At 47.6% G+C, this 26,453-nt stretch overlaps 1 protein-coding gene and 1 non-coding gene across 2 annotated transcripts in view; both read left to right on the forward strand.

Moving 5' to 3' along the window:
• LOC144158542 (uncharacterized) overlaps positions 1–6,828 on the forward strand; it is a 95,507-nt gene extending 88,679 nt beyond the window's left edge. The window contains exon 20 of the mRNA XM_077689495.1: positions 6,379–6,828. Within this exon, the coding sequence (XP_077545621.1) occupies positions 6,379–6,494 (116 nt within the window). The 3' untranslated portion in view covers positions 6,495–6,828. The remainder of the gene's footprint in view (positions 1–6,378) is intronic.
• A 16,603-nt stretch (positions 6,829–23,431) lies between these two features.
• Positions 23,432–23,504, forward strand: Trnat-agu (transfer RNA threonine (anticodon AGU)). Its single transcript has one exon. It is a non-coding gene; the product is annotated as a tRNA-Thr (tRNA).
• The last annotated feature ends 2,949 nt before the right edge of the window (positions 23,505–26,453 follow it).

A 26,453-nucleotide genomic window follows, 5' to 3' on the forward strand; every position in this document is an offset into this window, starting at 1 on the left:
ACCATCTACTGAGTAGAAGAGGCACTTACATTCTCTTTGCTTCTGTTTTTTCGTGCAGCACAGATTTTTTAAAAGCGCCGCCACTGTCATATGATGGGCACTCTGAAAATATGGCAATGGCGTCGACAACGCGCGCGACCGTGTCGTGGAAACGTCGCATTTCAATCGATTGATGAGTTTACGAGCAATTTGCATGATACTATTAAGAGCACTGACTCCGAGGACAACTTTTATTTATTGGATTTTTGAATGGAAAGCGAAAGTGCATAAAACCACCCGGGAACCTAATACCCCTGTTAAACACTAGCCCCAGAAAATGCAAAAGTATCGAAGCTGTAAATTGGGGTATGGACAAAAAAGAGTGGCGCAGAAAACCAATGTTTTCTGCAATGCATGTGCAGCCAACCATGCTTCAAAAGTTGGAGGAACTGCTTTTGCCGGTGGCATAAAACCCACTAGGGCTGTTTTTTTTTTTTTTTTTATGTAAATCAAGCAAATTTAGTTAGGCATTTCATATTTTTAGGAGTTTTTCACTGCTAGTATGTGTAGAAAATGTATGTCTTCAATTTTTGTGTGTTTTATTTTGTGTGTGTGGAGTGACACTGACATTCTTGCTTATTTTTTGTTTGTTGCAATTTTTCTGAACAGCTTTCCTTCTTTTTTTTTTTCCACATAAATATTCTGCTTTGCAACAATTACCATTGCAAAGGAGATCTACCCTTCTACATTTGATAACTGTTAGATATTTTTTGTCACTGGGAGAATATTATTTGTTAGTCTACCCAAAACCACTGCTTTTCCCATTGGCATGAAAGTGTTAAAGGGGCCATGAAGACAAAATTCAATATTGGTTCATTGAAAAGACCGCTTTGTCCCAACAACAATGGTACCAATTTCATTGCAGGCTTTAAACTAACAAGGAGGTATTAGCATTGATGTGATAGCTGTGCCAATTGTGCCTAACTGTGCCGAGGGGTAAATCCTGCTGCACCCTGCCACATATCAAGCAATCTGCGCCAACCCTGCGCCGAAGCTTTATTTTGGTGGGCTTCCTCAATCGGGCACCCTCTGGTGGGAAAAGTCCTCTTTACTTCACGGGTGTTGAAGAGGAGAGAACTTCCTGCGATCTCCCTCGCAGTGAAGCTTGTGACCAGCTTTGACGGGTCTATACTCCAGACGGAAAGGGCATGCAAAGGGTAGCTGGCGGGAAAGGGACAAAAGTTGTCCGTTTGCTCCGCTTGCGCAGCACGCTGTTTTGCAGGCAGCGTTGTGTCATATTGCATGAAGTGTTGGTCGCAGCCATGCTAAGGGCTATGCCCACGAACTTCTCGTCCCCATCGCATTTTAAATGGCGCTGTAGGAGGAGGAAGGTGAGCGCCTATGCCCGTGAAATTCGTCATCCTCCCGACCCTCCATCACAGTCAGAATGACACTTTTTAGAAGCCGAAAGGTGCATCGCATGACTCTGACTTAACTCGACAAACTTTGTCGTACTGCGAGCAATCCAAGCTGTCCAAGTTGCTATTGATTAAACCTGGCGATAGTTTTTACGAGCTCGCATTTCAGTCTAACTGTAATATTGTTTCATTGTGCTCTACTGCGTCTGTTTCTATGTCGGAAAGGCGTCAGTGCAACAGGAAAGCTACGCTTGCTCGCACTCACCCCATGTTTGCTTATATGGCTGCTTTCGGTTAGCGCTATTTCAGTGCCGCCATTGCTAATGCTAAAGGCTGAAGTCTGTAAGGCGGCGGCCGCCATTTGGAATGACGGGGTAGTAGCGTGAGAGACGTCTGTCATCCTTTTGTTCGGGCACTCTGTGAGCATGCAAGAGCCGAAAATGAGAACGATGCCTCGAAGTGCTCCGGCCACCGTGTTCTCCTTCCACACTTGCGGAGCTCAGTGTTTTCTTTTGACCCTCGCGAGCCCACAAAACTACCAAACTAGGCAACACACACGTCTCATGCCAATACCACACTATTTGAGAATCTGCCGCTTTACAAAATTAGGCCCTTGGTTCTCGTTGCATAGCTAACTGACACGAAATGTTTTTGGAAGGCTTGCGAGAAGAGCACTGATAAATTTCTCGTCACGGCTGTCGTGGCATAGACCTTGTGATATTTTGATTCGATCCAATTTAAATTCAATTTCTTGTTCTTTGTTGCACTACAACACATATGCAAAACATTGTGTGGACCCATCCATAGCCAGAGGCTAGTAAAGGGTCCAATCAAGAAGATGTATGAGTAGCAGGCAAACATCAGTTAAAATTAGACATGTCAGGACACAGTTTACAGTAAAGGTGCAAATATGTTTGAATACCAATACATCTCACGTAGTGTCTGACGGGCTCGGGCCCTACTTCAAAAAACTGATAATTGACGAGCTAAAAAGACCGAACATATCCTATGCAGTTGCTATCGATAAAACCCCAATGCGAGAGCAGCATTTCCAGTAACCTCACGCGGTGGTGAGATACTTTCCAGATTCCGCAAAATACGTGGTCATGGAACAGTTACACTCTTTCCAGTTGGGAACAGCGACAGCGGGCGTGCTTCTAAATAAAACCAGCAAAGCGATGCAGAGTGAAAATTCTGAAAAAATGAAAGAACGTCTTAAGCGTAGGACAATGCTGTCTTCACAAAGTACACAACTCATTTGTTTGCGGTTTGGATTCCTTCGTATCTGACGTTGATGCTGTAACTCTTTAGAAAATTCTGCTACACAGACTACCTCAATAAAGACAGAGCAAGAGCAGGGGGTGCTTGGGCTGCCAGAGGTTGTTTTCTTGTGCCATTTGACTTCAAGGTGGCTTACTTTGGCACCGGCTGTAAGCCGCTTCATTGAAGAGTTTCCAGCTTTGAAGACAGTGATCTTGTCTGATTCAGCATGTCCTTCAGGAGGACAGCTATGGGAGCGCTTGAGGGGAGCATTTTCTGATAAAAATTTTTTTTGCAAAGCCACCCTTGGTGAAAAATTTTTGCCCCCCCCCCCTTTTTTTTTTTTGTCTTTGTTTCAAAGAAGTGAACCGTTGGTCCACGTTCTCCATGATGAGGTGGTGTCCCTCGTTCACAAGCTGTGTGGATGTTTCATGAAGACGGAGTCTTACGGCTCGAGGAAGAGTTGCCACTCAGTCCCCTGCACATTGTAAAGCTAGAGCCTGCGCTTCCTAAACCCACAGTTCATGGAGGAGGAGTCCTGTTGTGCTCATTTAAGGAGAGTAGTTACCAAGCTATTGCAAGTGATGGAACCCTGCGATGTCTCCACTTTGATGGATGAGTACATACTCCGGCAATTTGAACATATTGAATCACATCCGTCTACAAGGATTGACAAGTATTGGCAGCAGATTTTTTAGCAGAAAAAGGCTGACAGCACAAATAAATTCCCTGTCTTGACCAGGCTTGGGAACGCATTGCTGTGCATTTCACATGGAAATGCAGATGTGAAAAAAGGTTCAGTGAGAACCGTCGGCATCTTCATGGAAGGGCTCAGTTGACGATATGGAATGTTAATGGCATCAGGCATATTTTCTTGCTCTCCAAGCGGTATGAAGAAGATGCAAGCCGCTTCAGTAAAATCCTGAAGGTTTTGACAGGAGTACAAATGCCAGGCAAACACTACAGGGAGCGCATTGCAGCCGAAGAAGGTCAGGCAGCGTAGCAGTGCCGTCTTTGCCCAGCCAAAGCGGGTCCTAGTGAGTGAAGATGGGCAAGACACACTCCAGCAGGAAGTGGAGACCGCAAAAGAAATGCTGGCGAATGCAAAGCTACTCATTAGCGACGGCATGAAATCGAAAAGTTCCGATGTTGAAAGTGGACAGTCTCTTCTAGCTGAGAGTAAAATAAGAATGGCGGTGGCACTGGACAAAATGGCACAAAAGAACAATTCGGACCAGCTGCGATAGCGTTACTTCAGTTCTAGTTAATTTCATTATGTCTCAAGGAGTCTTGCCTGTCCAGCTTGGTTACGCACCGAGGCAACAGCTGCATAGCCTATGGCAAATTAAGGCGATTGGCATCATGTCTGGCGATCCAGCAACGAAGAGGGAGATGAAGCTAGGCGCAAGGATAAGATTATGTGACTGTGCTACATTATGTGACTGTTTTTTGTTCATTGTAGGTTTATGAAAAGTTGTGCACCTTACCAAAGTCAAGTTCTTTCATGACTTGTTGGTTTACGTAGTGAATGTGCACATTTGCACGAGGGTTTCAGTACACATCTTGAGGCCATTTGATAATTATGGTTAAAGGACATCTATGCGGCAGAAACTCGTCTGCACCGTAGGCATTGTACTTGTTTAAACATTTCTGTGTGGCCCAGGATGCTGCTATTCGGGTTTCCTGTTGCTTGTTTTCCTGCCCCTGCAGCAATTTTTCTCAAATGGAAATTGCCATTCTGGCTGCTCCAGAAGCCCATTGCGCTGCTCCAAAACCCACGTTTGGCTGCTCCAAAATGACTCGATTGAATCATGTCATTCGATTAATGGAAAGAACCAATGGTGACTCCCCAGCCACTGTCGATTGATTTCTCTATGGCGTCACAGAATCTTGTTTGTGTTAGTATTGGTGGCCGCTGACTTAAGCCACCGCCAAGAAACATGACCGGGCTATTGTAGTCGTGGTGCCATCTAGTGGCGTTTTATCGTATATCACTTGAATGCTAATACGCAGTTAACACACTGACGACTATGCTTCTAGTGCTGGCCCGCATTTTGTCACTCCTGCCCATGTTACGTCACTGAAGCATGAAATTTATAAGGCCTTTCTGTATTTTGTGCATACTTTTTGGCTTAAAAAACATCTTTTGTAGCCAAGTAAGAGCTGAGTGAGTTACGGAAGGCTAGTTCTTTCCAATTGAACAAAGTTCTATTTTATTCATGCCCCCTTTAAGTTTGCAGACCATTAATGAGTATTGCGTAGAGCAGGGGTTCTCAAGCATGTTGCTCCCAGGGAACCCAGCTAAGCTCCATTAAGTTCCAAGGAACCCCCCCATCCACCCCTCGCCATTTTTCATTACATTCACGCTACATTCACATGCAATAAATTCAAAAGGAAGCAAGCTTGCTTGCTTTTGAATTTATTGCACGTGAATGTCGACTTTATGTGAGCGCGTACGCTAGCGTCACCTATCTCCAAACAGGATAAATGTGCATGGGGGTTATATAAAGCCGAGATTCAAGTGCAATAGTTTAACCACGTGGCCCGTTTTCGGAGTCTGTCTGCTGGCGGGATTTATTGAGCAGCTCGCGCCTTTCTGTTATGCACTGAGATGTGCTTACTGACACTCGGGCATGAGTAATGGAGGTTCCTTAGATCGATCGCACCTCGGATTCACAATCTAAGTAACTTGGCGAGTGCGGAAGGGAAAATTTATCAGTGGCTCGCGGAACCCCGAGGAGGGGTGTGCGGAACCCGTAGGTTCCGCGGAACCCACTTTGAGAAACCATGGTGTAGAGAATTCATATGAGGGGGGTTGACGTTTAATTTATTTCTCTACAAAAACAACCCAACTGAATGGGGCGTCCTACAGGGGAGGCCTTTTTGTCCTGCACATGATGCTGTGTGAGGTAGTTGAGCTTCTGGGTACATTGAGAACAGCACCGTGAGGGAGTTGTCGCGAGTCTCTTTGCCTGCATTCGAAGCTGAGCCACACTGCTTTCATTCAGACTTCATGGCACACTTCCAGGGGGAGGAGGTTGTTGAACAGGGAAGCCTGGTGGCAGCTTTGAACCTCTCTTTTCACTGGGGGTCGAGGACAAGGGGACTGTTTTAAAGATCGCCACTGCCTGAGTGCAAGTGCGATGGCTGAGGCCTGTTGGTGGCGTTTTCCATGGACAGGGTTGCCGGGGACTACATTGGTGCAGAGACACACGAGTGCTGGCATCAGTGCTGGCCACAGTGGAAAGAATGCGCATGGCAGAAAATAATGCATGCGGCGCGAAAAAGCTACACATGACAAGAGAGACCTGAAAAATGCCATGTAGAGCGGGCACCATACAATCGTGGGCGACAGCTCCCGTTCTGAAATCGCAATGCATGCATAAAACTAAGTGGATGTCACGTGTGCATCGTGTCACAACCGTGCCTTCTCTGTATCATCCGCACTGCGGGACACCCGCTGTCTCCTCCTCACTCCTGGAGGTGAGAAATCGTCACTTGGCTCACGTGATGTTTGCCAAAGGTAACGCTTGACTAAGGCGGGAATTCAATTTCAAATGAGCATGTCTTCACAGCGTATCTCAGAGAGCTGGGTTAGTGAGGGTAGGTGGCGAAAATCGGTCGTGCACCAGTTGCGCGTCTGTGAATGAGGCAGGCCACCTGCCGCCAGGGTGACATGGTCATCAGGGTGGTGAGTGGATGCTGTGCTTCTGTCTTGCAGGCATGCACAAGCGGGGCATGGTGCACATGGAGCAATTCAACGCCTACGGCCCGGTCGTGGTAACTGTCCTGAAGGAGGACCAGGGCACCCCACCCCTGGACGAGCCACAAGCTTAACTTATTTCTTCTCTTTGTTGCCACCATTGACTCCGCCCGTAGGCCCTGTGGTTGTTGACTAGGCTATTGGCTTTCTTGCTGGACAAAGAGGCGCAAGTTACGTCACGCTTCAATGTGACATGTGATATATTTATTCACTGTGAACTACTTACTTTGTTAATTAATTATTGTAATTATTGACGAGCCACTGCTCCTGTGATATGTTGTTTTTGTTGCCCCTCCAGATAATGGCCCTGTGGGCCCAAAACTGTGCAATACCTGTACATAGAGTGCCTTGTTGCTTCGCATTTTGTTTTTGCGTTTTTTAAGCACAATAAAATGCATTCTCATTCCATTCGTGTGTCATTACATAGCTTGCCAGCTACCACACTTTATCACAAGAAGGCCCTCAGCTGCAGCCAAGAAATGGCAAGTACCTGTTGGTTTCAGAACCCCCTTTTAGAGTGGCTTGTTTGCAAGTTAACACACAAATAAAGAGGTCTTGGCTGTAACTGCACACACAGCTCTGCATTTGGGGGCTACGTACACTCTCGCTGCCAGATTCTCTCTCACTATGTATTAGAGACACGGCCGTACCCAGAAATTTTTTTCGGGGGTGGTTATGAATTTTGGGAAGGGGGTAGTTTTGCTGAAAGAAACAGTAAGTATTGTTTACGTGCTGCCTGGAAAAAATTTCGGGAGGGGTTTGAACCCCCAAACCCCCTCTCTGGGTACGGCCCTGATTAGAGATACCCACTCAAATTACAAGTGGTCATTTCCTTTCCCTGCTGGTTTTTGCAGACAAAATTGCCCAATTACCAGGTGATCCATTTCTCACATGCAGCCAAAGGGGCACCACCACAAAGCATGCCCATCTGTAGTGGGCAGTTCAATTCAGTATAGTAAACACTAACATAGTCAAAACCTTGAGAGATAACAAAGGAACAGGGTCTGTGTAACTTTGTGCATAGTAGACCTCTGCAAATAGTGATTGTTGCTTTGGGAGAGAGTAATGGTTTTGTTTAAATACTTTAAATGGTTCTGTTTGAATATTTTGCATTTCTCAATTAAAAGGCTGTAAGCCGCAATTTCTTAATTTATGCTCCACAAACTACTAGCTGATTGAAAAAGAAAGAAAGCTATTTTGTTGCTTTTATTTTCACTGATAATGCAGAGTTTCTGTGGACGCAACTTTCACCTGATTAAGGCACCCTCGGCCACTAGTGTTCCGTTATTAGTGTGATTGGAGTATGACTGCTCTGATGAAAAAGGATTATTGCAATTCCTCTTAGTAAAAAAACCACGCACGCATCAGTGGCTGTTTTATGTACATTCATGCAAGTTCTAGCAAGGAAGCTCGGTGTCTCAGTTGCCCTGACTAAATTTAGGCCGACCAATTGTAAATTCCAGTGGGACCCTCCCATTGGAGGTCCCGGTTGGCCTTCCATTAGACGCCGCAGCCACTCGAGCAATTGCGTTGCATGATTACCTGTGAACTCTTGGAATGGATGAATACCTTTATTGCGACCGTTTGTATGCAAGACAGAAAGTTAGCTGTTAAAGGAGTACTGACACCAATTTTCGGCGTTAATATTACTGCACAGTTCCCTTCCTTTACTCAACAGAATACCCTGGCTGAAATATGAGCGGCCTGCGACGCGAAGAACATATTCAATGGGATCTCATTAATCGCGCCGACGGAGCAGCGCGCGGAGCGGCGCTCAGCAAATGGACATCACCGTGACGTAACTCCGTGAGAGGAAAAAAAAGTGACGCGACAGCGCTCGTCAAAAACTCGTGACGTCACTTCACGTGCGCTGCCCGCGAGCGGGCGCCGGTGCATTCACAAACGGGTGCCCGTAGCCGGAGCTACAGGCATAACCGCTGCCCAGAAAGGCACTGTTGGCAAAAATAAAGCTCCACACACGAGAAAGGAAGCGATAATATAGCCCGGAATCGCAACAGAAGTCGCCATCTGGACTTTTATTGAAAGCGGTCATCGAATTTCCGCCGCAATGGTAGGCCTAGCACCTTCAATCTCAGCCGTTCCGCTCCGGCGGCGGCGCGGTCGAAACAACGCCCCCACCGGCCTCCCCAGTGTTTTGACGCCCGCACAAAACGGTGAGGTCATGCCGGGATTCTGTCATATGCGCCTTTCGGGATGAAAGCGCGGCAATTTGAAACAAACGATTTTCAGGCCGTTCAATGTAATTAATTATCGCGCGTTGAAGTATTTAAATTGCTGTTTCGGGTTCGCCAGACCCTTAAGCATCGATAAGAACAATAAAAGTGGAACATGAAATTTTCGTGTCAGCACTACTTTAACAACAAACTGCCTGTTAAAAATTAGACTGAAACATTGCTTAAATTTAGGCAATTTTAAGTGCGAATGCACTTTATAAGCGACCCCAAACCATCCACCGCCGGCGGCGGCGGCGGCGGCGGCGTCCGCAGTGCTCCTCTATATTTACAAAAGAAACAGCATCCGGCGCCAGGTTTCGATCCGAGGACTTTGCGGCCGCAGCGCGACGCTCTACCGACCAAGCCACGGACGCGACGCTGATATCAGTGTTAGTGACGCGCGTTATATCTTTAACGCATTCAAACTACGTCGTCAGCGGCGTGCGTTGGCGACTCAGCGGCGTTATAGCGGCTTGATAACTGCGTGGTGTACACGTGATACTACAAACCCGATGGAAGAGATGGAAGAGAAGGCGGCGAGGCGGTGGGCTGCGGGGGCCGAGCGCAAGCGCCGCAAGCGGGCCGACAACCGTGCATTCGCACTTTCACATTCTCCCCCTCGGGGAAATGCGGGGGAATTTTTTCGCAGGCCATTGTCCGCACCGTGCTCCGCTCGGGCAGGCTGCGGCTGGACCTTCGTAAAATGAAAGTTTATAATAAACAGCAGTTTTACGCATTAAAACAAGAAACTGAAATGTTGAGCAACGTACAGTATTATTGCAAACAAACGTACATCCACTCGCGCTCGGTTCAGTGTACGTGTCCGTTGCCCTATGGTCACTTTCAATGCAGCAGCCATCGCCGCTGTCGATGCCCGCTGTTCGCGTGCCTTGCGGCCGGTGCGCCAACCGCGCTCCTGGCGTCATCCTCTGTAGCAGCTACGTAGCATGAGATTCCCCCTCGCGCGGGGTTATCAGGAGGCCATGGTAGCAGCGGTGGCCAAACATGCGAACACAGACGGAAGAAACTGTATGAAAGACGGCCGGGAGAGCATTTTCAGCACCGTTTTAAACTCCGACGTCTAATGTACGTTACATTACAGTCCTTGGTGACGTCACTTGGTAGCGCCAAGTTTGGCGCTTTCAAAGAGCTGCCTTTGCGTTGCCTTTCTTGCATGACAACAACGCCGTGCAAAGAAGCCTTGTTTGAGTGCTAAAATAAAAAGCGCAGTTAGAACGCATTGAAACGATAATGTCATGATTTCAACTTAAGTTACGGTATTTCATTTAGAAAAATTGAACACCTCTTATTTTAAAACACAACCCAAACAAATAGAATGCAGCGATGCCCTCAACATTCCAAGTTCCTTTCCATCACTGCCTCAAGCTTTTAGAACATCATTAGTCATCCCCAGTAGCAGGCACCTTGTGTATTAACTGAGGGCTAAAACGTTAGAGAAAGTAAAAAAAAACAACAGACTGTTGGTATCCCATAAATAAAATAATATAGTATCCACTTTTTTAATTAAGTTTAAAAATAAAGTTAAGATTACAAAGTGAAGCACAACATGAGACTGAAACAAAAACCTAGACTCTCTGAAGCACCAACGGTACATTTTTCTCGTAGTACGTACGCTTGTCCTGTTGTCGAACATCAATAGTCTGAGTTCTCTCTGAAATGGGTTCTACCTATTTTAAAATGTATTAGTATTCTGATCAAAAAAATTAACCTTACGTGGCCAAGGAAAGCCTCACGCTGGGGAATTGGAAAAAAAGGTCATTTAACAGACACCCGGTTCTACACCCCACACAAAAACCTTGTAGTGATGAATATATAAACACTCATTATTAATTAGAATTATTTAAAACCTTTTTGCATTGCTTTTGTGTAAATTGAACTTTTTACCAGTACTAATAGCTGAACTCACTAACATTTAAAAGTAATCCTCCAAGGTTGAATAAGCGTCTACAAAGGAAGAAGTGGCAAGCACCTGAAATGCAACTTGATGATGTAAACGAAACAGCTCGCCTGACCTATATGTTCGTAGAGCGTCTGCACTGGATGTAGTGGCCGCAGGTTCACACCCTGGGACCACTTAAAAAAACTTAATTTCAACATAACTGAGGGGTACACCAGGTTACACTTCTGACAAGATACATAGAAATGGTAGAGAGCAGTCATGACTGAAATCACAGTTAAGGCGGTAAACCACAGTAAAATTAGCGTCACCCAGTGTTCTTTCTCTTGTTTTTGCAATGATTTTGCTTCGCTAGTAATTACGTATTATTATACTAAAATCACAGTAGATGCAAGGTTAGTAGTTGGGACGTGTTTGTTGTACGTCTACAACTCTATTTTTAGGCAAGCTTATGTTTTCTACCTTAAAGTGGATCGTTACAGTGTGCCTGGATATGCCATCCTTAGAGGGCATTGGAAAGGCTCACCCGCGGCTCCTTCCGTCTTGCTCTTCGCTTCCTTGCTGTTTGATGGCTTTCTTCACGGTGACAGCAGGGTCCTCCACTCGAGCAGCTTTCGGTCCTTTCTTCGCCGCGGCTGCGGGGCTAAATCGTTAAAAACAGGACGGACGGAGTTGAAAGCAAACACGACACAGTCAAAACCCGATCTGGCGAATTTTCCGATCTAACGAACGATTTCGGCTTCCCTGCATGTGCTGTGCCATTCCCGATTTAACGAAGTATTTCGAGCAACAGACACATTTTAAAAAGGAGCAATTTCAAATGTGTTTAATCAGAACGCCACGAAGATTATTGCGGGACGTCAGAGACAAAAGCGAGGCAACTATAGTTTCGTTTTTACGGAGCTCTACAAGATAAAGTCAGCAGACCCGCGCGGCCGCAGACCACAGCTGCATCCCGGCCAGCACGCTTTCTACAATATTGAAGGGAAAGGACACCATCATCCATGCTGTGGTGCGATGACTGCAGTGCGAGCCCCGGCTGGCTTATTTTCACCTCGGACATTTAGCACATAGCTAAATTATCGACAGGAGAGCGCCGCGGCCGGCTGCCGCGACTACGATGTCATGGTAGCTGCTAGGATGCGCCTCCGATCCCTTTAGACATTGAATTTATGGAGTCAACCGCTTGTAAAATGGCAGTCCCGATTTTACGAAGTTCTCGACTTAACTAAATATTTCTCGGTTCTAGGTGACTTCGTTAGATGGGGCTTTAACATGTACTTTGTAACGGTTCTGGTGAAAGTAACTGTACAGGGTGAATACAAATAAATACGAACGAATTAAGTGCACAACCTTCGATGCCAGCAGCGCTATCTGGCTGCGGGATTTAGAAGCTCCGCGCATGCGAGGTTTTCTGGGGGTAATTTTATAGTGCGACCTTCTGCCAAGCCAAATGCCTGTTCAACAAAGGGACATTGCATATTTATTTAGCAGCGCATTTTATCACCGCTGCGCCTCCATTTTCAGTCTGCTGCACGGACCACGTCAAACGTTTATTTTTGTTTCAAGCGAAGCTTGTATTGGCTGACTTGCACCATCAGTGGCATTCGCCTAAAACCCACTCAGGGATTCCCCCTCTCCCTTCCTCCTCTTCGGCAGTTGGCGCTGCTCGCTCGCAGCTGGCGCCCCAGATCACGTCCCAAAAAAGTTCCTCTATATAGCTCCCGCAGGGAGCTATATAGAGGAACTCGAGGAACAATAAGTCCCTCAACTGTTTTGCACTGATTCCTACATTCGCTTTGCTAAGGCCTATTGCGAAACCATACATCTCGTGCATACAGGGAATTCAAACACGCAAATTCTATTATCGCTTTGGAGAGGTGTAGTTACCCGACGAGGTGGCTCAGTGGCTAAGGCGTTGCGCTGCTGAGCACGGGGACGCGGGTTCGATTCCCGGCCGCGGCGGCCGCTTTTCTGACGGAGGCGAAAAGCAAAAACGCCCGTGTGTACGACATTTCGGCGCACGTCAAGATCCCCAGGTGATCAAAATTAAGCCGGAGCCCTCCACTACGGCGCGCCTCATCGCCTGCGTTGCGTCGGCACGTTAAACCCTACAATCAATCGAGAGCTGTAACCTCACAAACAAGCTCTCCGAAGTCCTCAAGAGCCTTCATATTTGCTCACATGCGTTTTTTTTTTTCGTTCGATTGCACTCAAAAAAAAAAAAAAAGAAAACTGATTAACACCAGTTGCATTAATACCAAGTCACATTTCGGCACCCATTCACGTGCTAATGTTTGTGCACTGATATCGAAATCTCGCCTGATAGAAAGCCGCGTAAGGGGGACCGAGGATAAACTAGCGCGACGTTTCTAATAGGCCACAGAGTTTGGGAAACATGGAATATGAAACAGGGACGGGTCTGCAAGCACTCAAAAAAGCAGCGAGGAAAGGAGGCCAGAAAAGCCCGGCGTTCGCGTGCAGGTTCTATCGTGCCCGCATCTTTTCTCTCCGCCGTATAGTCTCCGCCCGGCTTTTGCTTTTATGACATATTCTAAAGGCGCAATTATTACTTGAACGCAGACGTTTGAATGTTGCCTAGTGCGGTGTATTCAAATTCTGCTCAAACTGCGCTCCTAATTTCCGCCGTGCACAAATAGAAACACGGAACCGGATTACGAATCGTTGATATTTCTCGGTCCATCAAAGTAGAACCAGAGTCCGTCAATGACGGACTCTGGTAGAACTAAAACGTCACGGGGTTTTTCCAGCCTCAAAACTGCAAGCATTATCAGAGTTTTTTTTTTCGGCTTGTACCCAGGTTGCGAGTTGGTGTTTGTCTGCTCAGCCGTACACTGTGGAGATCCCTGGCACATATGCTGTAGGCTGTTTTTACGCATAATCCGTCGCTTCATATAAACTCAAGGATGCACGCGAAGCCCTTCCAGACAGCGCCCACACCAGGACTAACCCCCGTGTGGCAACTTATCCCCGTGTCGTGCGCGCCTTCCTGCTTGAGCGCACCACCGTTGCTAGCCAAATGGCACACAGCAACTCGTTAGGTATATGCGCCAAATCTGTGCTCTCACTCTGTGGACTAAGTATACGCAAGCTCCTACAGCACCACCCCATACAAATGTTATCGTTGCGTGCATGCTCCTATCAAACAGAATTAAATGTTTGAGGGCCTGTTACCGTATATAGACACGCATATTGGTAGATATAGCGTCCTACCTTTTCGACGGCTTTCTTCAACTTCCGCACCTTCTTTTCCCGCCTCTCGCCCAGCTCGTGCTGCTGCGCGTAAAACTCCTCAGAGAAAGAGGTCGCCACGCACGAAACGCTCGTGTTGCGTTTTGACTGGCGGCATCCACTCTTGGTGACAGTCCTCGTAGGCTTCTCAGCCATTTCTGAAAAGAAAAAAAAAAATGCCATCCATTGTCCCTGTGCCCGCCACATCAGGGAGGCTGGAGTTCATGTTTGCCTCAGGGGTGTCGTCATTGTGGTAGCTGCCGTTCGCACCGGGTGACATCATGGCGGCGGGTGATGCAATTTTGTCTGCTGGAAACTTGACTGGTGATAAAAAAAGTTCCTGCGTTTTTGCAGCCGCCCCTTTCTATAGGGGTGATTTCCCGTGCAAGCCGGGTGAAGCGTTGTAGTCCCACACAAGGGCCGAGCGCCAGGCCGGGGAGTCGCTTGTACCTATCTTACCGGCAGGTTCCCGACGCCACCAAGGCACACGAATGCACATGGTGCCTTTCACGGCCACGGTGGATGCTCAACTCGCAACCGCCTGCATGTGGCAGGACATGCCGCCAGACTCTTTCACCCCCGGCAATGGTGCAACGCGGCATGATGGCCGGGGGCCCCGCCAGATGGACAAGGGTCAGGGGCCCCTCGCAAGGGTAAAGGCAGCTTTCCAGACGTGGATTCCCTTTCAAGGGTCCGCACTCGACCAGGGACGCCTGTACCCGTTAAAGAAACCGGTGGGTGCCCAGCGGTACCAGGATTCGAACCCAGTACCTCCCGCATACGAGGCGAGTGCTGTACCTCTGGCCAACTCTGCAACACTTTTTTCAACTTTTTTTGAAATTTAAATACTTGCAGAACGTAGTCACCCAACACACCCAGTACGTAGATTAGGGAGTCGCAAAGTACCTCAGCCAAAAATTACTGCTCTATGCCCATCAGATAATTAAACTCGCTCAAAAGGTTCTCCCCTCTTTTCCGGTCTTGACGTTCTCCGACGGCTCGAATTACGTCACTAAGGCCATGTAGCGGCTGTTGGCGGGTTTTCCTTCAGTTGCAGCAATGAACGCTTTTTGATAGCAAAAAAAAAAAAAGCCACAAAAACAAAGCAGAAATGGAAGGCGTATCTGGTGCGACAAGCAAATCACGCAGTGCCGCTCCGTGCTGGCGATAACTATAGCTTTCGCAGTGGTTCCAGACGCTAAGGAAAGAATGAAAGCGCTTATCGAAAGTGTCGCAGGGTCCCTTTAAGCGTTCTTATTATGCCCCGCGAAACGGCAGGGCACTGCGGGACTGGTCTGGAGAGTCCCGAGGTTGTACTGGATATTTTTATGGCACGTACAAGGTTTTATGTTTTTTTCTGAGTTGCAGATTTATTATTGCATGGTTACCATTAACTTTTACTTGCGCCTTTTAACGACACAGACTCTGCACTATACGCCCAATATTTTTGCGTGGCTTACATTCCCATGAAAAGCACAGGTGTTGTCAAGTATTGTATAATCACGTCCCCGTGATGCATTTTTCTGCCATAACCGAAACGTTGCCGTAGTCGTCACGATTTGACCAGACAAAAGTTGCGAGACGAAACCAACCTGTCACTCTACCGGTATTAGGTCTGAACGACGCGACAATTTATCTAGCCTCCCTGACGAGCGTCAGGGAGGCTAGATAGCGCGAGGGAACGCGTCTCCGTATACGGCTTACTTTTTGTGTCATTCGAGGACTGTACTGAGACTAAACTGGTTTTTACGAGCCCTAAACGTACTATTTGCTCACAAAGGTGACCGTACGAAGTTTTTTTTTTTATGGCGCAGAAAGACAAAAAAGAAGCGAGAGAGAGTCAAACACCGTATGGGCCCCGTCCCTGTCAGCCCCGCAGCGCTCACCGCGTAGACGCCGGGAAGAGGGGGGAGAGAGAGTCAACTTTAATCGAGCCCATTAAGTGGTTAGTGCACGCAGGCACCAGATGGGGTGGAACCTTCTTCGCGGGTCCCATATGCATCCAGCAGCTCCTGGCCCCTGACTGCCAGCGCGGGTCCTTCGACAACGTGTCACACTCCAGCGTGCTTGAGAATTTGCGGGAAGAGGGAAACTTCACGAAGAGGGAGCAGCAGGCGAGGCTGAACGGAAATTCAGGACGTATAGTACAAAGAAAGGAAGCAGCGATGAAGAGATTACGAACACGGTGTACTGCTTCGGGGTTAGCGCCAGCCGCCATGCGCATTTGTGCTCTTAACGGTAAAATGACTCTGGAGGAGGCCCTCTCGAGTGTTATAAAGAGCTGCTGTGGAGAAAAGTTCCCATAATTTCGTTGCGCAGGTTCCAGGTGCGTGCATGTCTCAGGAACGCATCGGGAGAGGGTAAATTAAAATCCCTATGAGGAATGCTCCAGGGGAGGACGCCGGTGTAGGTGATTTTTTTATGCACTCAGTGAAGGAACAGGTAGAGTTCTTACCTTTCCGGCAGAAACCGAGAGGGGATCCGATGTGATAAAATGTAGTCGACACCGCCATAGCGACACCGCCACAGCGGCAAGCCACCTGTGGGAGTGGCACGCATTGCAGGAATATTAGTGCTAGTTTTTTTTTAGGGTGCTTAAGTAACGTGATCCCCATGGACTACCCACTTCCCCCATCCGGGCCGCGTGAATGAGAACTATAGGTAGTCCAATCAGTCATTGACTGCACTAGCTGCAGGGTTCTCGAACAACTCTAGCCAAGCGCAAAGAATCAAAACTTTTGTAACTTCAAAATTAACAGCCGAAGCCGAGTTGGCGGCCAAAACCACCCTAGTTATAGTTGACCCTCAGGACTGGACCCCGACTTCGTAATAAGCAGTGCTTTGTTACAACCGGGAGAACCTGCTCTCCCTGCACTGAAGTGGGGACGGCGAAGAACTTTCGATGACCCGAAAATTTCAATGAACCGATTCCGCTACAACTATAGGGTTTATGCTTTAAAAAATGATTCGCAATATGCTTGCCATAGCTATAAGATCCAGCTTTTGGGTGAGCTAGCTGTGCGACCATAGTACGCAGTTGAAACGCACCTAAATGTTGTTGTTGTTGTTGTTGTTGTTGTTGTTGTTGTTGTTGTTTGTGGTTGGCGGGAGAGGAAAAGGAAAGAAAAGGCACTGGGGATATTTTGAGCTCGGCAGGGAGCTCACCTTCATACAACCCAGGGCAGGGGAAGGGAAGTAAAGGAGGAGTGGCAGGATAAAGTGGAGAGAGACAGAGGGAGAGATAGAGACAGAGGGAGAGATAGAGAAAGAGGTACAAAGAGTCCTAGAGTCAGTCAGTCAGTCCTAGAAACAGTCAGTCCTAGAAAGCTGTCAGTCCGGTCACATCAGTTCGGGCTCTGCACTCCTGGCTACAGCCGCTGCGTGAGGCCGGTCGTCTCCAGGTAATGGAGCAGATGGGCGAAGACTTCCCGTTGTGTTGCCGCACGCCCTTTTGGGAACAGAAGGTCCTCCATGCCGTCGCTGGGAAGGCCTCGACGAGAGCTCTCGGTGGAGCTCTGCTCTCGGGCCCGCGTGGCGGGGGCAGAAGCAGAGTAGGTGCTCCAGCGCCTCTGGTTCCGAGCAGTCCACACATGTGGGGGAGTCCTTGCGCCCGTGTCGGTGCAGGCGCTCCGCTACATTGCAGCAGTCGAGCCGCACCTAAATACTCATCATGCATCGGTGGAAATTGCTGGCTTTTGCTCTAAAGTCGGCTTTGCTGCAAAGCCCTGCTGTGCGCTTCTCCAGCCTTTTATGCGGCATTTGGGCACCTCTCCGTTTGCTCAACCTGTTCCGCGTTCGTTCTTGTCTGGCAGACCGAGCTTCACGCAGTTTAGGGGCATGTTCAAAGGTGAAACACCTGAGCGAGAAGAGACGGGTCTGCGCACGCGCCTCCCGCAGACCCCGGCTTGCCCGATCGGCGAACGTCCATCCGGCTATAGTTCATATCACAAGCTGCACAGCACTGTGGAGGCTACATTGTTATCAATAGAGCGCCCACTGAGGGCGCCTAATCGCCTCGAAGGGCCTTATTGAGGTTCCACCTGCCGAGAGGAGAGACTGAAAGGTCCTTTCAAAACCCCCTTCGCGGCGAGTTAGGCGCCCTCAGTGGGCGCTCTATTGACAACAATGTAGCCTCCACAGTGCTGCATTCAGTTTGTGGTATCTTGCCGGCGCCGTTCGCGCGTATACCCAATTGCTTAGTTCTGCGCCCTTTCCACCCGCACTACGTCAGCCAATGGGGCGGCCCGCATTGATTGATTGATTGATTGATTGATTGATTGATTGATTGATTGATTGATTGATTGATTGATTGATTGATTGATTGATTGATTGATTGATTGCAGTGTTTAACGCGCCGACGCAACGCAGGCGATGAGGTGCGCCGTAGTGGAGGGCTCCGGATTAATTTTGACCACCTGGGGATCTTTAACGTGTTTAACGTGCGCCGAAATCTCGTACACACGGGCGTTTTTGCTTTTCGCCTTTATCAGAAAAGCGGCCGCCGCGGCCGGAAATCGAACCCGCGAGCGCAACGCCTCAGAAATGAGCCACCGTGGCGGGTCTCGCATTGATGGGGCCCTAGCGGTCCCATCAATGCCAATATATTGAAAAACCATCCTTTGACCCGCCGCGGTGGCTCAGTGGCTAAGGCGTTGTGCTGCTGAGCCCAAGGACGCGGATTCGATTCCCGGCCGCGGTGGCGGCTTTTCAGATGGAGGCAAAAAACGAAAACGCCCGTGGGTCGAGATTTCGGCGCACGGTAAAGATACCCAGGTGGTCAAAATTAATCCGGAGCACTACACTACGACGCGCCTCATGGACCATTGTGCAGCCTCCGTCATTAAACCGCCAAGTTTGCGTTTCCGTTTGAAAAAAAAAAGAGTGGTTTGTCATGTGCACAACAAAGGTTAATGGAAGGTTCATCTGTAGATATTTTAGAATGCGCAATAATCTAGTCTTTCTCCCTCGCGAACAACAGGCTTGGCCCGTGCGCATGCCTTGCTTTTGTAATTCAGCTACACGGCGTTTCTCGCACGCCCCTTACACACCGAGTCAACGGTGATTTGCCCTCTAACCATCTCAGTGGTGGTGCCTGCTCGCTTTAGCAAGTGCATTACCGGTCTGTTGCCCATTTGCTGTGCTGGCGCGGCCACTGTTAGAGGTAACACGGAGCGCATGGCTGCTCTGGCGCCGCGGGAATCTTGCGGCACATACGCTGTCAGTGCAAGAGGTGGAGATATGCACGTCGTCTGCTACGGTTCCGTACACTTCGCCGCGCGCTATTGTACAAAAGCACTGCAGCATGGCGCTCTGTTAAAGTACTCAAACTGAGTTACCGAGGCACGCATGAAAATGCACCCCAGAAATTTAAATGTTTTGTACTTTATCTTGCAATAAATCTGAAGCTTGAATTTACGTATACGTTTTGTTACAGCACCGTGGCTAGATTAATTTTATACTTTCGCCGTGCGCGGCGAAGTGGAAGGAACCATAGCAGACGACGCGCAGCTATCTCCTCCTCTGGCACTGATTGCGCATGCGCCGCAAGATTCCCGCGGCGCCCGTCGTGGTGCTCCGCCACGCGATCCGTGTTACCTCTAACAGCGGCCGCGCCTGTACACCAGTATCGGCACTTCGTCGCCAGCATTGGCATTCGATCCTTCCATTTTTGCCGCCCTGTACTGGCTGGACTGGATTCACAACTCCTACAATCGGCGTCGGGTGTCACGTGACCCGTCGAGATAGCATGAGATGGGTGCGTCGACAGAGGCAGGTTGCGAGCCGCGCTTCCACCGGACCTCTCCGTAGCAACGTCCGCAGCGGTGTGCAGGCAACGCTACTTCAGCCACGCAAGTCTGTGTTTACCAGTCGCCTCAGGCGCTTTCGTTCTCTGTTGCACTCTCGCTTTTCTGTCCCCAGGACAACGGGGAATAATACCCTCTTCTACGATACGCGCTCATGGATGCAATGCTGACAGCCTACTGCAAGTCGCGTTCGCCGCTATGTCTACCGTATTCTCAGCATACTGCATCTAGGCCATACCCTTAGGTCGTCGTCAAAAGTGCAGTGACCCTACTATTTCTGCTATCCTAAAGCTTGCCCTAGAATATAATTGAGTCAGTGGTAGTTACACCACTTCCGCTTACAGTAAAGCCCGCTTATATCGAACAGCGCGAAGATTGTAAAATAGTTTGATATAGCGAAAATTCGATATAGAAAGTGAAGCCAAAAAAAACTTACTTGAGAGCAATCCTGCCGATGGAGTCACGAGCTAACGCTGATATGACACTTTCTCGGACAGAAAACAATAATTTATTGGGGCGAAAAAACTGCGTGAGTGTAGCCGCCTGCTTCTTGGAGCGCAACGCATTGCTGGTGACTGCTTGTCCAACGGTATCTAAACAGACGACAAGCACAAGACCGCTGCCCTTAATGGCACTGCAGTATCGCCGTAGCGGGGCCATGGCAGCGACGGCTTCGCTCGTGCTCGGAAGCGGTACGCAGCCCTCGGCGTTTTCGACAGAGCTGAGACAAACATGGATACAATAGAATAACGGCGAACCCAGCGAAACGAGCATGTGCGTCCAGCGAGTCTCGCTGACTTGAAGATCGGTGACACCGCAGCCCGCAGCGCCCAATATGGCGCTTTTGGCGCCAACGGCATGCATTCGTGTTGCTGGTCCACTCTGTCACGGACGGTTCGGACGCGCTCGAGCTCAGGCGAAGTCGCACGTGACACCCCCGCCACCGCTGCACGCCGATGTATTGCGGGAAAGCCTGCCGCATGAATAAGGAGAGTGAAAAATCCGGCGCGGGAAAGTTCGATATATCCGTTGTGAGCAAAATCGAGTTCGATATAAAAAAGTTTAACGAGCATGTATTTTTGTCAGATTTATACAAGCGTTCGATATAGGCAATAATTCGATATATCCGAGTTCGATATAAGCGGGCTTTACTGCAGGTAAGTTTCTTTCAAAAAACTTCGCACGAATCATGTCGATTCTTATCGGGACTTCCGGATCCTACGTATAGTCCCTACTCATACTGCTCCATCAGTCGCCATTTCTAAATGGGTAAAATAGACATAATTTTGTAAGGCACGCGTGTTCTGGAAACTACCTACAAATAGGGCCAATTTTTTTTTTTTTGGGGGGGGGGGGGGGAGGGGGGAGAGAAAGGGCCTCCTTTCCATGAGCCACTGTTGCACGTCTTAGTGCAGGAGGAGGAGAACAATGATCGTATCGGAGTGTAAAAAAAAACTGGAAGTCATGGCTTACCGCAATGCGGCAGCTTTTAGCCCGCAACTTGTAGTTGTACGACTCCTGGTGGGAAGCACGTCCCGCCCAGCACGGTTGTCAGACCGGCTCACAGTAGCCACAGGCTTCGCCTGCGCACAGCGGCTTGGTGAAAACCACAACAGCAGCCATTCACCACACATACACGTTATCAGCTCGGCAATGCGATTGTATAAGAACCTTTGAGGGGAAAGGACGAGCACTGTCGGAGACTATACGGGCGTAGTTTTTACTCGGCCACTATTTTGTCCTAACGCGTTCCCGTGATTATAACTATAGCGGATTTCAAAGCCATTTGGTTACCTGATATCACGGGTGGCTACGATTTGCTTCTGGAATATAAGCTCCGCGGTTATACTCGGAGAATACGAGCGACACTTGCGCTTCATGCGTTGCTAAGGTCGCACATCTGCGACGAACCGCATTCCTATAGTTTCAGGTACAAAACTCACAATAAAATAACTGTTACTTACGTTACGTGTGCCGGGGAAAAAATAGACGTTCCGAAAAAATACACAGTCAGGCTTGTGGTTCCTGGACCGATTGACGCTCTGCACGCACCGCGCTCATGAAGTCCTTCTTTTTCTTTTGACTGGGCCTGTTTCCTATGTGACCATACACGAGTTACTTTATGGAGCCCTTCGCCTGAAAAAGGCATGATAGTGGTGATAGTTATTGAGGAAGAAAAGCATTATATATATATATATATATATATATATATATATATATATATATATATATATATATATATATATATATATATATATATATAGCGAATCAGAAATGGGAAATGAGGGGCTCGGTGAAATATGACAGAAAGTAAGGGTTGGCAGTCAAGAAAACCTCGGAAAGCAAAGAGGAGGTTGTGGTGGGTCCTAGAAACAGATGAAGAATTTTTTGAGTCAGAAATAAAGTGGTGAAAAATGCCCGCCGGGTGGGATCCCAACCCACGACCTCCAGAATACCGGTCTGGTGCGATAACCACTACGCTATCGGCGGGGCTGTTCCCCCACCACTTTCTTGGGTATTTATGTTAGGTATTTTTTGTTTCCTGTACTTGGGGGTGGTAGCCAGTGCCACTCGGACTACTCGGGGTGAAGGGGACCTTTTTTTTAGCCCCCGGGCCGTGACTCGAGTATCTACGACATGTCAAGAGTGGTCGACCAGCTTTGAACCCTCTTAAGCTTCCTATGGTACCAAGACTGCCAGAACAGAGGCCCTCGCTATGCATGTAGCGAATAAGAATGGGAAATAAGGGGCTCGTTGAAAGTAAGACAGAAATAAGGGTTGGCAGTCAAGAAAACCTCGGAAAGCAAAGGGGAGGATGTGGTAGGTTATTGAAACAGACAAAGAATTTGGAAAGAAAGTGGAGAAAAAATACCCGCCAGGTGGGATCCGAACCCACGACCTCCAGAATACCGGTCTGGTGCGATAACCACTACGCTACCAGGGGGGAGATTTTGCCCTCCACTTTCTGGGGTATTTATGTTAAGGTATTTTTGTTTCCTGTGCTTGGGAGTGGTAGCCAGCGCCACTCGGACTACTCGGGGTGAAGGGGACCTTCTTTTTATCCCCCGGGCCGTGACTCGAGTGTCTACGACATGTCAAGAGTGGTCGACCAGCGTTGAACCCTCTAAAGCTTCCTATGGCACCAAGACTGCCAGAACAGAGGCCCTCGCTATGCATGTAGCGAATAAGAATGGGAAATGAGGGGCTCGTTGAAAATAAGACATAAATAAGGGTTGGCAGTCAAGAAAACCTCGGAAAGCAAAGGGGAGGATGTGGTAGGTTATTGAAACAGATAAAGAATTTGGAAAGAAAGAAATAAAGTGGAGAAAAAATTCCCGCCAGGTGGGATCCGAACCCACGACCTCCAGAATACCGGTCTGGTGTGATAACCACTACTCTACCGGCGGGGCGATTTTCCCCTCCACTTTCTGGGGTATTTATGTTAAGGCATTTTTGTTTCCTGTGCTTGGGGGTGGTAGCCACCACCACTCGGACTACTCCGGGTGAAGGGGACCTTCTTTTTACCCCCGGGCCGTAACGAGCCCCTTATTTCCCATTCTTATTCGCTACATGCATAGCGAGGGCCTCTGTTCTGGCAGTCTTGGTGCCATATGAAGCTTAAGAGGGTTCAACGCTGGTCGACCAGTCTTGACATGTCGTAGACATTCGAGTCACGGCCCGGGGGTTAAAAAGAAGGTCCCCTTTACCCCGAGTAGTCCGAGTGGCGCTGGCTACCACCCCCAAGCACAGGAAACAAAAATACCTTAACATAAATACCCCAGAGAGTGGGGGGGAAAATCGCCCCGCCGGTAGCGTAGTGGTTATCGCCCCAGACCAGTATTCTGGAGGTCGTGGGTTCGGATCCCACCTGGCGGGCATTTTTTCTCCACTTTCTTTCTTTCTTTCCAAATTCTTTATCTGTTTCAATAACCTACCACATCCTCCCCTTTGCTTTCCGAGGTTTTCTTGACTTCCAACCGTTATTTCTGTCATGTCAGATACATATATATATATATATATATATATATATATATATATATATATATATATATATATATATATATATATATATATATATATATATATATATATATATATATACAGGGTGTCCCAGCTATCATGCACCAAGATTTAAAAAAAGAGTAAAGGTGTAACTCGAAAGAAACCAGGTGCATAATGTTTGCAGTACTGTGAAGAACCGGACAGTATTTTTTTCTTTAATGAGACTTAATTAACTAATTGTAATTAATTGTCTAACTCGAGAAATACTGTCCCAATCACTAAAGTGTCAATGAGGCACTTGTAGGTAACCACGAGGGGCATCTAACTGCAGTATTTTGACCGATAAACTAATTGCGTACACATTTATTCTGACTGATAAAGGAAACCCGCGAAATATGAAAAATACCACGTGACGGCGCCTCCGCGCGCACCGTAAAGCAACGCCCTCAAACAGGCTGCCTCTGAGTTCGCCAGAATGAAATAGACAAAAGAAAGAAAGAAGAAACGCCACCGAGTTTGTTCCTTATCTGCACACGCGTCCCGCGAATCTTGCTGCTGCTGCTCCTTCCATGCATGCTATTATCAAGGTGATGCGCTGTCTCTTCGGGCGGGTAACACGCGAAGCAGTTGCTTTCAATCAGCTTTGTTTGGGGACGCTGCTTTACAATGCGCACGTAAGCGTCGTCACGTGGTATTTTTCATATTTCGCGGGTTTCCTTTATCAGTCAGAATAAATGAGTACGCAATTAGTTCGTCGCTGAAAATAGCGCAGTTAGATGCCCCTCGTGATTACCTAAAAGTGCCTCATTGACACTTTAGGGATTAGGACAGTATTTCTCGAGTTAGATAATTAATTACAATTAATTAATTAAGTCTCATTAACGAAAAAATTACTCTCCGCTTCTTCACAGTACTACAAACATTGTGCACTACGTTTTCTTCGAGTTACGCAATTTCTCTTTTTTTAAATCTTGGTGCATGATAGCTGGGACACCCTGTATATATATATATATATATATATATATATATATATATATATATATATATATATATATATATATATATATACAGGGTGTCCCAGCTATCATGCACCAAGATTTAAAAAAAGAGAAAAGGCGTAACTCCAAGGAAACCAGGTGCATAATGTTAGCAGTACTGTGAAGAAGCGGGCAGTATTTTTTCTTTAATGAGACCTAATTAACTAATTGTAATTAATTATCTAACTCGAGAAATACTGTACTAATCACTAAAGTGTCAATGAGGCACTTGTAGGTAACCACGAGGGGCATCTAACTGCGGTATTTTCAGCGATGAACTAATTGCGTACACATTTATTCTGACTGATAAAAGAAACCCGCGAAATATGAAAAATACCACGTGACGGCGCCTCCGCGCGCACCGTAAAGCAACGCCCTCAAGCAGGCTGCCTCTGAGTTAGCCAGAATGAAATAGACAAAAGAAAGAAAGAAGAAATCGCGACCGAGTTTGTTCCTTATCTGCACACGCGTCCCAAGAATCTTGCTGCTGCTGCTCCTTCCATGCATGCTATTATCAAGGTGATGCGCTGTCTCTTCGGGCGGGTAACACGCGAAGCAGTTGCTTTCAATCAGCTTTGTTTGGGGACGCTGCTTTACAACGCGCGCGCAAGCGTCGTCACGTGGTATTTTTCATATTTCGCGGGTTTCCTTTATCAGTCAGAATAAATGAGTACGCAATTAGTTCGTCGCTGAAAATAGCGCAGTTAGATGCCCCTCGTGGTTACCTACAAGTGCCTCATTGACACTTTAGTGATTAGGACAGTATTTCTCGAGTTAGATAATTAATTACAATTAATTAATTAAGTCTCATTAACAAAAAAATTACTATCCGCTTCTTCACAGTACTGCAAACATTATGCACTAGGTTTTCTTCGAGTTACGCAATTTCTCTTTTTTTAAATCTTGGTGCATGATAGCTGGGACACCCTGTATATATATATATATATATAGAGAGAGAGAGAGATACGGCAGCAGTCTACAACGCCAAAGGAGGCATAGGGGTGTGGTTAGGCTCTTTTTTCTTTTTCACTACGGTTAATGAAGTAAACATTTTTTTTTAATATACAGAAGAAAGAGGGAAAGAAAAACACGCGCCCAGAGTGGGGACCGAACCCACGCCTTTCGATTACATGTCGAATGCCTTACCAATTCGGCTATCTGGGCGACTGTGTTCTCCTTCACTTTCTGGGCTATTTATATTTACTAGAAAAAAGAGCCTAACCACACCCCTATGCCTCCTTTGGCGTTGTAGACTGCTGCCGTATCTCTCTATATTTCCTCAACGAGCCCCTCATTTCCTTGCTATATTATTCTGCGAAAGCCTAGCGAGGGTCTCGGTTCTGGCAGCCTTGATGCTTAGGTAGCACAAGAGGGCTTCCCGCCAGTTACCCGCCCATGACAGGCTGTAGACGCTCGAGTCACGCCCCGGGGGTTGAAAAGAAGGTCCCCTTCTCCCCGTGTAGTCAGAGTGGCGCTGGCTACCACCCTCAAGCGTCAGATACACTTCTAGTAAATATAAATAGCCCAGAAAGTGAAGGAGAACACAGTCGCCCAGATAGCCGAATTGGTAAGGCATTCGACATGTAATCGAAAGGCGTGGGTTCGGTCCCCACTCTGGGCGCGTGTTTTTCTTTCTTTCTTTCTTCTGTATATTAAAAAAAATGTTTACTTCATTAACCGTAGTGAAAAAGAAAAAAGAGCCTAACCACACCCCTATGCCTCCTTTGGCGTTGTAGACTGCTGCCGTATCTCTCTATATTTCCTCAACGAGCCCCTCATTTCCTTG

This window comes from Haemaphysalis longicornis, unplaced genomic scaffold (assembly GCF_048455015.1).
Source record: "Haemaphysalis longicornis isolate Haplotype H1 unplaced genomic scaffold, Haemaphysalis longicornis Haplotype H1 scaffold_1, whole genome shotgun sequence".
Classification (NCBI taxonomy): Eukaryota; Metazoa; Arthropoda; class Arachnida; order Ixodida; family Ixodidae; genus Haemaphysalis; species Haemaphysalis longicornis.